The 12,702-nt window shown below is 46.1% G+C and overlaps 1 protein-coding gene across 1 annotated transcript in view; it reads left to right on the forward strand.

Annotated features, from left to right (window-relative positions):
• Nucleotides 1-12,702, forward strand: part of CDYL2 (chromodomain Y like 2) — a 162,810-nt gene that overhangs the window by 136,545 nt on the left and 13,563 nt on the right. The window contains exons 3-4 of the mRNA XM_044255678.1: nt 2,874-3,091; nt 11,222-11,394. Of these exons, the coding sequence (XP_044111613.1) occupies nt 2,874-3,091; nt 11,222-11,394 (391 nt within the window). The remainder of the gene's footprint in view (nt 1-2,873; nt 3,092-11,221; nt 11,395-12,702) is intronic.

The raw sequence follows: 12,702 nt of genomic DNA on the forward strand, positions 1-12,702 counted from the left end.
CTCTTTCTTCATACTCCTAACCTGCTCTCAGAGGATCAGCTAACACAGTCATTTCCCTAAGCAGGGGGCAGGTTGGGCTTCAGGGGACCAGCTTCTGGTTGGGTTCCAGCATCCCCACCAAAAACTAAAGGAGAGGCTCTAACAGGTAGGAAGTCCCTCTCTGGGTTTCCTTGTACCCCCACCTCCTACCTCCCGGCAGCTCCTTCCTGCATGGGGCGGTCACCTACCATCCCCAGCAGCAATGGGACCCTCAACAACATCTTCAGACCTTCACCAGCTTTCAAGCAGAGGGCACACCTGGGCATCAGGGAGGCGCCTGGTGATGGATGACCCCCGATTTGTCTGAACCCTGGGTCTTAGAGCCTGGTTGCTGAAGCAGTAGCAGCAGTTTGGAGTGGGGCCCAGCAGGTGGATTTTTAACAGTCTGCCGGTGATCCTGATGCACGTTCAAGTGTAAGAACCACTGGCCCGTGTTCTCAAACCTGCTTGCATGTCGGAATGGTCTGAGGACTGTTTTGTGGGGTTTTAAAAAATTATGATGATTAACTTAATTTTAAAGTAAAATAAGCTTCACTTTTGGAAACCATTTTAGACTTACAGCAATATTGGGGAGATAATGCAGAGAATTTCTCTGTGGGCCCCACTCAGCTCCCTCCCATTATTAACATCTTACATAAGAGCGGTGTGTTTGCTACAGTTGATGACGAGTCCTGATACACTGTCGTTAACCAAAGTCCTTACTTTCTTCAGGTTTCCTTAGTTTTTGCTTAATGTCTGTTCCAGAATCCCATCTAGGATCTCACATTACAGTGAGTTGTTGTGTCTCCTTAGGCTCCTCTGAGCTGTGCTGTTTCTCTGACTTTCCTGGTTTTTGATGACCTTAACCATTTTGAAATGTACTCATGAAGTATTTTGTAGAGTGCCCCTCGATTTGGATTTGTTTCATCTTTTTTGTATGCCTAGAAACAGGGTTGTAGGTTTTTGGAAGACCACGTGTTGTGTTGAGGACATATGCCATCACCGTGACTCATTACTGTGGATGTTGGTCTCCGTCACCAGGTTGAGGGGACTTTGCCTTCTCCATCTACCCCAGTCAGCTTTCTCCGCCGGCTGGTTACAACCCCTGCCCCCAGCCTTCCATGCTGTGCTGTGCGGAAGGAAGTCACCAGCTCAGGCCACACTTAACGACTGAGGCTCTGCCTCCCTGTGGGCAGGGAATCTACAGAAACTGTTTGGAATTCTTCTACGTGGGAGATCTGTGTCTTCTCGCCCATTTATTTATGAATTTGATCACTTACTGACATCGGTATGGACTCAGGGTACTGATTTTATGCTTCAGTTATAATGCACTTCCAGTCTGTAGTGTTATCCACGTTGGTCAACCTTTGACCATTGGGAGCTCTTTCAGTTGGCTCCTCTGTCCTTTTGACATGTGTCTTCCCCGCAGAGATTTTTTTTTAACTACTTCCTTCCTTTCCACCACCACTAGCTTATCTTGTTTGTTTCCTGCCTCAGGCTTGGAATCTGCTGTTTCTTCAGGGAATCCTGGTTCCTTTTCCTGAGAGTGGTATCAGAAACCAACACCTGGGCCCTCGGTGTGCTCGCTGCTATTGGGGTGTCAGTGGTTCTGGGTCCTCTCAGCTGACAGGTGGAGGAAATACACGTGTGTATAGTGCCCTGTGTACACACACGTACCTGTAATTGTGTCCAAATGTAACTGCCTCTATCTGTGTTACAGATTCATGAGGTCATCCTGGTATCTTCCAGTGTGGACCCACTGCCACATGGATCTTTCTGGCCGCCTCCCCTTGCTTATCTGTAAAGCCCCGCCCCAGTGGTAAGAAGCATTGCTCCTGCCATCTGCTTCCATTCCTTTAACCGTTCAGTTCCGGCACACGTGGATAATGGTGTCCGAATCTGAGCTCTCACCCCTGTCATGGGAATTGGATCCACCAGCTGGAGCACAGGGTTTCTCCACGGACTATCTTGCCTTTAGTTTTACAAACTCCTCCAGTCCTTCCTGGAGTTTCTGAGGTGCCGAGGGCGTCCCACCCTCTTTGGTGAGGATGTTTCACACATGGGCCCTATAGTTCGATTCTTTGATCACATGCTGCGTGTCATCCTTGGACTCCCCCAGTCTCGTCAATGTGCTTATTTTAATTTGCATTTTTTACGCTTCACTGTCTGGCGGCAAAGCTCTTTGGATTTTGACAAATACTTAAATGTCCCACATTCACCATCATGGTATCCTATAGAGTCGGTTCATTGCCCTCAGAATCCCGTGTTTCCCCTGTTCCACCTCCTCTTCTTCCTGATCCCTGGAAACTGCTGATCTTTTGACCGATTCTGTGTAACGGGAATTGGGCTGGCCTCTTTCACTTAGCAATATGCATCCAAGATTCATCTGTGTACGTTCATGGCTTGACGATGAATTCTTGTTATGGCTGAATAATACTCCACGTTACAAACATACCAGCTTGTTTATTCATTCGCCGAGGAAAAGACATACTGGTTGCTTCCAGTTTGGGGTGATTATGAATAAAGCTGCAGTGTTTTCATTGGTCTATTTGGTTTTGTGGCCATCAGTTTTCGAAGCTGTGGGTTCCTTCCTGCTGAATGCGCATGAGCACAGGTAGAGGCTCTCAGGTAGGTGTGCGGGAGGGGCATCGAGGGTTATAGGGGGCCCTCCACAGAGAGCGCTCTCCATCCTATTTCAGATTTGGAGATGAGGCAGTTAAGCCCCGGGTCCTCCTGCACCCGAGATCAGAGGGTGCATGGAGGTCCCACCACATTTGATCTGAACGTGCTGTGATCGCCCTCTCGTGCGGCTGTTCCTATGTCAGTTTCTCACTTTGGTTATCTGATTTTGGAAGGCTCTGCTATGACCAACGGGGGATTAAACCTGCACAGCCCCGTGAAGAGGAAGCTGGAAGCAGAGAAGGACTATGTCTTTGACAAGAGGCTCAGGTACAGCGTCCGCCAGAATGAAAGCAACTGTAGGTTTCGGGACATTGTCGTGCGGAAGGAAGAGGGGTTCACACACATCCTGCTGTCCAGCCAGACCTCGGACAACAACGCGCTGACCCCCGAGGTGAGAGGCAGGGGACCCCAGGGGAGGGTCAGGCTGGAGAGGGCTTCTCATTCAGGACGGGGCACTGGCTCTCTCGCTGTTCCATCAGGAGCCTACGATGGTAGCCAGCACACACGCAAACTTGACTCTGGGACACCATTTGGTGATGACCTTACATACATTATCCATTTGATCGTTATGACCAGGTAGTCATACTATCCCATTTGACAGATGAAGACCCCAGTGAATGGAGAGATTCGGAAAACCTATCCAGGTCCCAGAATTAGTCACAGGGAAGCTCCGTGTATCTTGGGCTTTTCTAAGCATGTCAAATTTCCTTGCTTTGGAAGGAATCCTAGTCACTCAGCTCGATTACTTTTTTTCAATTGAGAGACAATTCACATACCATAGATTTTACCCTTTTAACATGTACATTTTTAAGTATATTCACAACGATCTAGTTCTAGCACATTTCCATCACCCCCAAAGGAAACCCCATGCCCATTGCCATCCTTTCCCCATTTTCCCTCACTAAGTCCCCGGTGACTACGAATCTACTTTTTGTATCTACCTGTTTGCCTGTTCTGAACATTTCGTGTGAATGGAAGCATATTGTATGTGGTCTGTGACCAGCTTCCTCCACTAAACACCATGTTTTCAAGGTTCATCCATGGAGTGGCACACGCCCGTGCTTCCTTCCATTCCCTCATATGGATGTGCCATGTTTGGTCCATCATTCGTTCAGTGATGGACATTTGTCTTGGTTCCATCTTTGACTACTGTGTTGTGACGAATATCACTGCAGATGTTTGTGTATAAGTTCCCATGTGAACGTGTTTTCAGTGCTCTTGGCTGTTTCCCTCCTTGTGGAACTGCTGGGTCGTATGGTAACTCTGCATTTAACTCTTTGAGGAACTGCCAACCTGTTTTCACAGTGGCTGTGCCATTTTCCACTCCCACTGGCCATATACAAGGGCTCTAGTGTCTCTGCATCCTTGTCAACACTTGTTACTATCTGTTCTTGTTGTTGTAGCTTTGGAGTGGGCATGAGGTGGCATCTCACCGAGGTTTTGGTGTGCATTTTCCAGATGACTAATGATGTTGGGTGTCTTTTCATGGGCTTATTGCCTGCCTGTCTCTTTTCTTTGGAGAAATGTCTGTTGACATCTTTTGCCCCTTCCTAAAATTGTTTTTTAACTCTTGAGTTTTAAGACTTATTCGTCAGACTTTTGATTGGAAAATATGCTTTCATTCTGTGACATGTTACTTACTTTCTTTTTTTTTTTAAATTTCTTTTCAGTGTTCCAGAATTCATTGTTTATGTACCACACCCAGTGCTCCATGCAATCCGTGCCCTCCGTAATACCCACCACCAGGCTCACCCAACTTCCCACCCCATACCCCTCCAAAACCTTCAGATTGTTTTTCAGAGTCCACAGTCTGTCATGGTTCATCTCTCCCTCCAATTTCCCCCAACTCACTTCTCCTCTCCATCTCCCAATGTCATCCGTGTTATTCCTTATGTTTCACAAAGAAGTGAAACCATATGATAATTGACCCTCTCTGCTTGACTTATTTCACTCAGCATAATCTCTTCCAGTCCCATCCATGTTGGTACAAAAGTTGTGTGTTCATCCTTTCTGATGGAAGCATAATTCTCCATAGTATATATGGACCACCGCTTCCTTATCTATTCGTCCATTGAAGGGCATCTTGGCTCTTTCCACAGTTTGGCGACTGTGGCCATTGCTGCTATGAACACTGGGGTACAAATGGCCCTTCTTCTCACTACATCTGTATCTTTGAAGTAGATACCCAGTAGTGAAATTACAGCATCATGGGGAAGTTCTATTTTTAATTTCTTGAGGAATCTCCACACTGTTTTCCAAAGTGGCTGCACCAACTTGCATTCCCACCAACAGTGTGAGAGGGTTCCCCTTTTTCCACATCCTCTCCAACACATGTTGTTTATTATCTTGTTAATTTGGCTATTCTGACTGGTGTAAGGTGGTATCTCGATGTGGTTTTGATTTGAATCTCCCTGATGGTTAGTGACAATGAATACTTTTTCATGTGTCTGTTGGCCATTTGTATGTCTTCATTGGAGAAGTGTCTGTTCATATCTTCTGCCCATTTTTTGACGTGATTATCTGTTTTGTGTGTGTTGAGTTTGAGGAATTCTTTTAGAGCCTGGATATCAGCCCTTTGTCTGTAGTGTCATTTGCAAATATTTTCTCCCATTCTGTGGGTTTCCTCTTTGTTTTTTTGACTGTTTCCTTTGCTGTGCAGAAGCTTTTGATCTTGACTTTGTCACTTTCTTGATGGCATCCTTGGATGTACAGTGCTTAAAATTTTGGTGAAGTCCATTTTACCTGTTGTTTCCACCTTACCTTTTTAGCACTAATCATGCTTATATTTTAAGTGAACACAATGGGGAGACAGTGAATACTTAATGCCATTGCATAGACAGCACCATTTAAGATCTGGGGTACTGAGGGGGAGTAGTGAAGAAATGATGAATATTTTAAAGAGATTCTTGATGGTGCCAATGTGGGAAAAGACTCATCCAAGAAGACTTCTCCAGCTAGATCGACCTGCCACTGGGTGGTGGAATAGTAACTGATGAACACCATGACTGTGCCAGCTACCAGCAGCCCTTTTTGTTTTGTATTTGCCATTCACCCATTTCCTTCCCCCAGGGCCCTCCCAATGTAGGGTTCTTATGATCTTCTTACAGATGAGACCATGCAGGTTTAGAGAACTAGGCCTAGGGTCCCGTCAGCTTCAGGGGGCAGGAATTTTGCCACTTGTGCTCACCATATTGTTTCTCACACTCAGCCTAGTGCCTGGCCTGGAATGATGGCCATAGGACAAGAGATGTAGCTAAATCCTTTGCAGTTTGTGTGGCTGCTGGTCACCTGCTGTTCCTCCTCCAAGCATGGTGTTTTGAGGTCTCTCTCTTGCACGGTCAGAAACCACTTTAGAGCTCTCTGCTGTGCAGACCTTGGTGGTTTACCCCAGGGTCTGCCCTTCGCATGTCTGTACACCTGAAAGCCTTGTTATTTTAAGCTCATCGTGAAACATCTGCACGAGACCGACTCCTCTTAGATTTTTTTCCTACTTCACTGCTTTCTGAAAGCATGCTTTTAAAAGGCACAGCATTTTCCTTCAATAAATCGAATAAATGTGGAGTCTCCCAGTTCATCCTGTCTCTTTGGAGTAGCTTTATGTGTTAACCGTTGCCTATTCAGCACGGAAGAGGCGGGATCTCCAGCTGATATCAGGTGCACAGGTTCTCAACTCCAGAGATGAGGGCTTGGTGAATTAGGGGTTCCATTCCTAATTGGTGTCTGTCAGAAACAGAATGGGAGGAATGGAAAAAGAAAATATTGGTTTGGTGTTTTCAGCTGTCTGGACGACGGGAATGGACTAACTCTATAGTGAAGATGGCCAGCTGGGCAGAGCAGCCCTGAAAGAAAGATCCCAAAGAAAAGAAGAGGTGGTGTTAGCAGAGGAGTATAAATTTGGGGGTCTAGTGGACTAGGTTCATATCGTGCCTCCACCAGCTCACCTTGGGAGGTGACCTTGCCTCTTTGAGCATCCTCATCCCTACAAGTTATAGTATATCTTGCTTGTAGGATGAGAGATAATGTCTGCCTGGAGGCTTGCAGAATGCCTGGCACGAGGAAAGTGTTCAGTAGGTGTTCCCATCATTGTGAAGATGAAGCAGAGATGATGTCACAGCGTCCAGCAGACTCAGCCTTCCTTACTCAAGGAGCAACTGGGACAAGGCCACCCTGCGTGTTATAATTGACTTTCTTTTTCTAGTTGTATCTGGGACATTGGTTGGATTGGCCTCATGGGCAGAAATTCATACATTACTGGGTGTGTTAACTAGATTCTGAGGCTAGCGGGTGTGTTGTAATATTGCTCCTGTCTGGAATATAGCAAAGAATCAGGAAAATAATGAAAATGCCCCTTTAGGAAAGAAGAAGCAAAATAGATTGCTCAAAATGTTGGTGATGAAAAGCCCATCCACTTCCCCATTAGGAGCAGAGCCCAAGGCCTCTCTCCCGGTTTTGTGCAGTGCTCCCAGCCTCTGTGAACTGTCCCACCACTATCCGAGGGAGCACGCCAGACATGTGGGAGTCACCTCATACCCTCTTGATCATACCCACTATATGCACACCACCCCCAAGGCGTATTAACTTTCATCCTTGAAGAGCCCACTCATAGGTTTTCTTCTCTCTGTTTCCATCAGGACCATTATATTCTGTCTGGATTGGTGTAACAACTTGCTAACAAGCCTGCTCTTTCAGCTTTTCTACCTGTAATCTGTTGTCTTCAGCGGGGGGCAGAGTGACCTGCCAGGAATACAAATCTGATCAAGCCACCCCTTCTATGCACGCGTGCGCGCACACACACACACGTTTGCACACACTTCACATATGTTGGTGATTCTTAGTTGCTCTGATTAAGAATCAAAACTGTTCATGTGGCTGGCGAGACTGGTATATTCTGACCTGCCCACCTCTGCAAGCCTCCTTGCCTTGTACCACATGTCCACCTTCTCTTCTCCTGTCCTCTATCAGCCTGACTTTCTTTCATGCTCACACCTGCCCCCGGCCTTTGCATACACCATATACCTGTACTTCTGACTGAAACATCCTTGCCTAGTGGCCTTGCACTTCATTCAGGTCTCAGCTCAACCACCACTTCCACGAGATCCCTCACCACCCCTCAGCTCCCTGCCCAGGTTACTTCCGCCTCTCAGAGGAGCTTTCCTAGCACTACTCACCCCTCCGTTCTGGAACTTGCTACAGTTGTTAATGTACATGTATTTGTGTGATAATCCGTCTGGTCCCTCCCACTACACTGTAAACTTGTTGAGGAGGTAAATACTGTCATTCTAATCAACAAACATTTATTAAATTTTTTTATGTGTGAGGTTCTGGACTAGGTGTTAGAAGGGTTATACAGATAGGTAGAAGACTCATCTGTTTTAGTCTTTAAAGAATTGTATTCATTTTCTATTCCTGCATAATAAATTTCCCTAAACTTAGCATCTTAAACAATGAATGTTATCTCACAGTTTCAGTGGGTCAGGAATCCTGGCACGATTTAGTTGGATGCGTCTGGCTCGGGGTCTCTCACAGTCAAGGCAGGTTGCCTGGGGCCGCAGTGTCAGCTGAAGGCTCAATGGGAGAGGATGAACTTCCAGGCTCACCCAAGTGGCTGCTGGTCATCCTCACTGGCCAGACACATCAGTGCCCTGCCTTCTGTCTTCTCTGTACGGGCTCCTCACAACATGGTGTGCTTCCCCAGACTGAGAGCTCCAAGGAAGAGAGAGAACAAAAGCGGACAGCCGAGACAAGCCGTGTCTTTTTGTATCCCAGTCTTCTCTTGAACGGGACATCCTGTCCGTCTTGCCTTACCTTGTGATTAGGCATGAGTCATGAAGTCTGTTCTACACTCACCGGGAGGGGATGCCACAGGGGTATGACTCCCAGGGAGGGGATCATTGTCAAGCAGGAGGTAAGGTGAGGCAAGAATGCTCACATTCTACAAGGGGGCTTGTCACAAGTGTCATAGCAGGGACACGTGGGGTGTTGGGAGAGGCAAGAGTTGGCATTTAGTCAGAGATATTTGGGAGAGCATTCGGGAAGGTAGTCACAGGTGAGATGGGCCCTGAGTTGCTGATTTCAGCAAGTAAAGATGCAATAGAGAGAGGGACTCTGGTCTACTCCCCCTTTCAACCCACTTCTAATGAATTTGGTCTCGCTGGTTCCAACCCATGGCAAATCAGAAGATAGAAGTTGTGGGACTGGGTGGGGAGGGGGAGAGCGTGCTTTCTCTAGCAGATGCTGACATCTGGAGCAAGTGGCAGCTAGCACGTGTCTGACAAGGGCAGTAAATCTCAAGAACATATTTAGGGCTTCAGAATGCGTAGCAGTCTTGGACCATTTGTTACAGAGGCATTCCCCAGGAGCCTCTGAGGGCACCGGTCTGTTACAGCCCAACACGTGACCATGGAGAGGTGGTTCCGTGGGTGCAGCTGAGGAGTTTAAGGAAGCAAGAGAGTAATCATTTTAGAACGTTTTACTTTAAACAAACCAAGTACATAATGCAATTTGGAGTCCTTCAAGGAGGCAGAACCTCAGCCAGGAGTTCAAATTGGATCATCGACACGAGAAAAGCAAAGGAAAGCTATACTAACTAGAAACGACTTTCTTTGCATTAAAAAATATATAAATATATAGTTTATACTTTCCTCGCATGAATGAAACACAGATTTACTTTCCATTTAATTCATAAAGGAGGTGGCTGTTTTGTTTGATTTTGTCTTTACTAATTGACAAGTCAGTTGACCTCAGAGAGAGAGAGGCCACTCTCTGCGTCGCATGTGGAATGGCAGCTCATGTCTTAACAGCGTGCTTTTCTTTTATTTGCCTCTCAGAGAAATAGAGTCGCAGATTGTTCAGAGTGTGTCTATTTCTGGAGGCAGATGGATTAAAGGACCCACACGATAGTGGCCTCTTGGCTCTTTTGTTGTTCAAAATGAATCTGTGGCTTATGCCCTGGTAGAATGGAAGGTGCTTCTGCCATGCTCACAAAGCACAGGCTGGGAGATTCTCCATTCAAAGTGACATCCAGCCCTGTTTTTTCCCCCCACTAAAATTCACCCATTTATTTAAGTCATCCTACAATACGGAGTGGCAGAAAGAGAAGGGATTTGGGGGTGAGATGCATATCATGGCTCTGCCTCTTGCTGCTGACCTCAGGCAGCTCCATGCCACTTCCCTGAGTCTCCCTTACATTACCTGCGAGATTGGGATACCACATTCCCTCTTATATGGGATTTTTGTTTGGAGTAAAATATGTGGAAGTTTCCTGCTGCAAGCCCTGGCACCTCCAAGTGCTTAATAAATGGGTTCTTTAAAAAGTATAATTTTAAAAACATGGCTCCCATAATAATTTCCCATTGTATCCTATGATAATGTCTATTGAAAAATTAATAATGATCCCTTAAAAGCCTGTTCACTTATTGTCTCCCCAGTTGGACTCTCAGCTCCACACAGGCAAGTGCATGCCTTATTTTCTCTTACCATGCCATTTCTGCTCTTATTCACTTATTTTTCCCTCCTCCCCTCACTTCTGTTAGACTGGGTGATTGAGCTTTCTTTGTTTTAATCCCCTCCCCATTCATTGTAATCCATGTACATTTAAGAAGCTATCCTTAAGTTCTGTACACAGAGTGAAGCCTAAACGTCATCTTGTCACCTCTTCACCACGCCCAGACCTAGAACCTCGGCATGTGGTCATCATTCCTTCTCTCATCTGACGCGCTATTACCGCCTGGACCCCAGTTCTACACTTGTGCAAACCTTCAGCCTTGGTCGGTCATTATCAGTCTGATGATTTTATAGCCATTCTTATATTGATTTGTCAGCACATTCGCCATGTTTCTTTGTTGGCTGTTACTCCATGCATGTCCCCTTTTTCTTTCTGAATATAGTTTTCTTCTTTCTGAAGTGTATCCTTTTTAAATTCTCTCAGCGAGGGTCTAAGAGTGGTAAAGATTCTTTTGCTGAAAACCCCTACATCTTACCCTTGCTTTTGGATGATAGTTGAGCTGGGTACAAAACCTGTGTCTGATGGTTGTCTTTCTTGGCACCTGGAAAATTTTAGGAGTTCTGATGCCAAAGCCCCCTTTCCACATACTGCCCACAAGCCATGCAAAAGTCTTAGTTGAATTAGGATGAGCAAGAGTATAATTGAACCTGGCCTTCTAGGAAGGCTAACATACCTCACCTGGGCTGTGTGCAGGAATTTTTCCCCCACGTCTTGAAAAGGCCTAAACATGCAAATGCTGGAAGAAGATTTGCAGAGATTTACCCAGGATTACATGGCTCCAGGCCACGCTTCCCAAGTCCAAGGCCAGTGACCTCACTGCCACCTTCTTAGCACTCTGCCTGCTTTGGGGATGCTGCAGGGGAGCTCTGGTTTTGGTGTTTCTTTGCTTATTCTGGATATGGCTTGAATCCAGGAGGGTCTTCCTGCAGAGGAAGAGAAGATGCAGGCTCGAGGTCCGAAAGCCCCTGGCCTATAGGTAGATAGTTAACATCCCTGCCAATCCATCTCTGCCCACAGATCATGAAGGAGGTCCGGCGAGCACTGTGCAATGCAGCCACGGATGACAGCAAACTTCTGCTTCTCAGTGCAGTGGGCAGCGTATTCTGCAGTGGCCTAGATTACTCCTACCTAATTGGCCGGTTGTCCAGTGACCGGAGAAAGGAGAGTACCCGGATTTCAGAAGCCATAAGGTAAGCTCTGCTCGTGTTTGGACACTTTGGGACCTGCTTCCTTCTGTGAAATGTAGCACATAAAAATATAGCCTGCTCAGTTAAATTTGAATTTCAAACAACAAAGAAATTTTGTTATCATAAGTCTATCCCATGCAATATTTGGGATATACTTATACTAAAAATTATTTGTTTTTCATCTGGAATTGGGATTTTAATTGGGCATCCTGTATTTTTCTGCCAAAACTAGGGTGCCTTTGTCCTCTAGGTTAGATCCCACTTTATTGTCTTGATCAAAAAGAGATTTTATTTCTTTATATTAAGCCCAGCATCTGGTAACACCAGGTGTTATCCATGATACTCCTGCCCTCTGCCTGATGGTAAAATTGTTGATTTTTTGGGTGTTCCTGTGTCTTGAGGCTGACATGGCTCCACACTGGGAAGAGGATGGAGGGTTACCCTGGGCATCTGTGCATTTGCAGACCCAGCAGGGTAGGGAGTGTTTCCTCCTCTCTTGCTGCCTTTGGGACAAAAGTTGGGATCCTGGGGCTGATATCTGATCCTGGGGCTGATATCTGTTGCTGATATCAAACAATCGGTATCTCTTTTGGGACCCTGAAGGGTAGTTATTTCCCAGTATTTACAGATTTATTTTATCTTTTTAAATTTATTTTGATCAATTTGTTAATTAATTTTTTATTTTTTATTATGTTATGTTAGTCACCATACGGTCCCTCGTTAGTCTTTGACGTAGTGTTCCATGATTCATTGCTTGTATATGACACCCAGTGCTCCGTGCCATCCATCCGTGCCCTCCTTAATACCCGTTACTGGGCTCACCCATTCCTCCTCCCCACTCCCCTCTCCTCTAAAACCCTCAGTTTGTCTCTCAGAGTCCATAGTCTCTCATGGTACGTCTCCCCTGTGATTTTCCCCTTCAGTTTTCCCTTCTTTCTCCTAATTTCCTCCATGCTATTCCTTATGTTCCGCAAATAAGTAAAACCATATGATAATTGTCTTTCTCTGCTTGATTTACTTCACTCAGCATAATCTCCAGTCCCGTCCATGTCGATGCAAATGGTGGGTATTCATCCTTTCTGAGGGCTGAGGAATATTCTTCCATTATATATATTTATGGAAAGCAAGTGCGTGTTATTTCCAGCAGGGGCTGTCGCTCAGCCTCCTCCCTGGGAAGGGCTCAGGCTTGTTGCTGCCCCTTGCTCCAAGCTCCAAGAGTCCCGGTGTGGTAACGCCACCCGGTCTCTCGGAAAGGAACACTTCTCCATGTGGTGTCATGAAGCCTCACGCCTCATGTGAGGGCTTCTCTGG

The sequence above is a fragment of the Neovison vison genome, chromosome 7 (genome assembly GCF_020171115.1).
Source record: "Neovison vison isolate M4711 chromosome 7, ASM_NN_V1, whole genome shotgun sequence".
Classification (NCBI taxonomy): Eukaryota; Metazoa; Chordata; class Mammalia; order Carnivora; family Mustelidae; genus Neogale; species Neogale vison.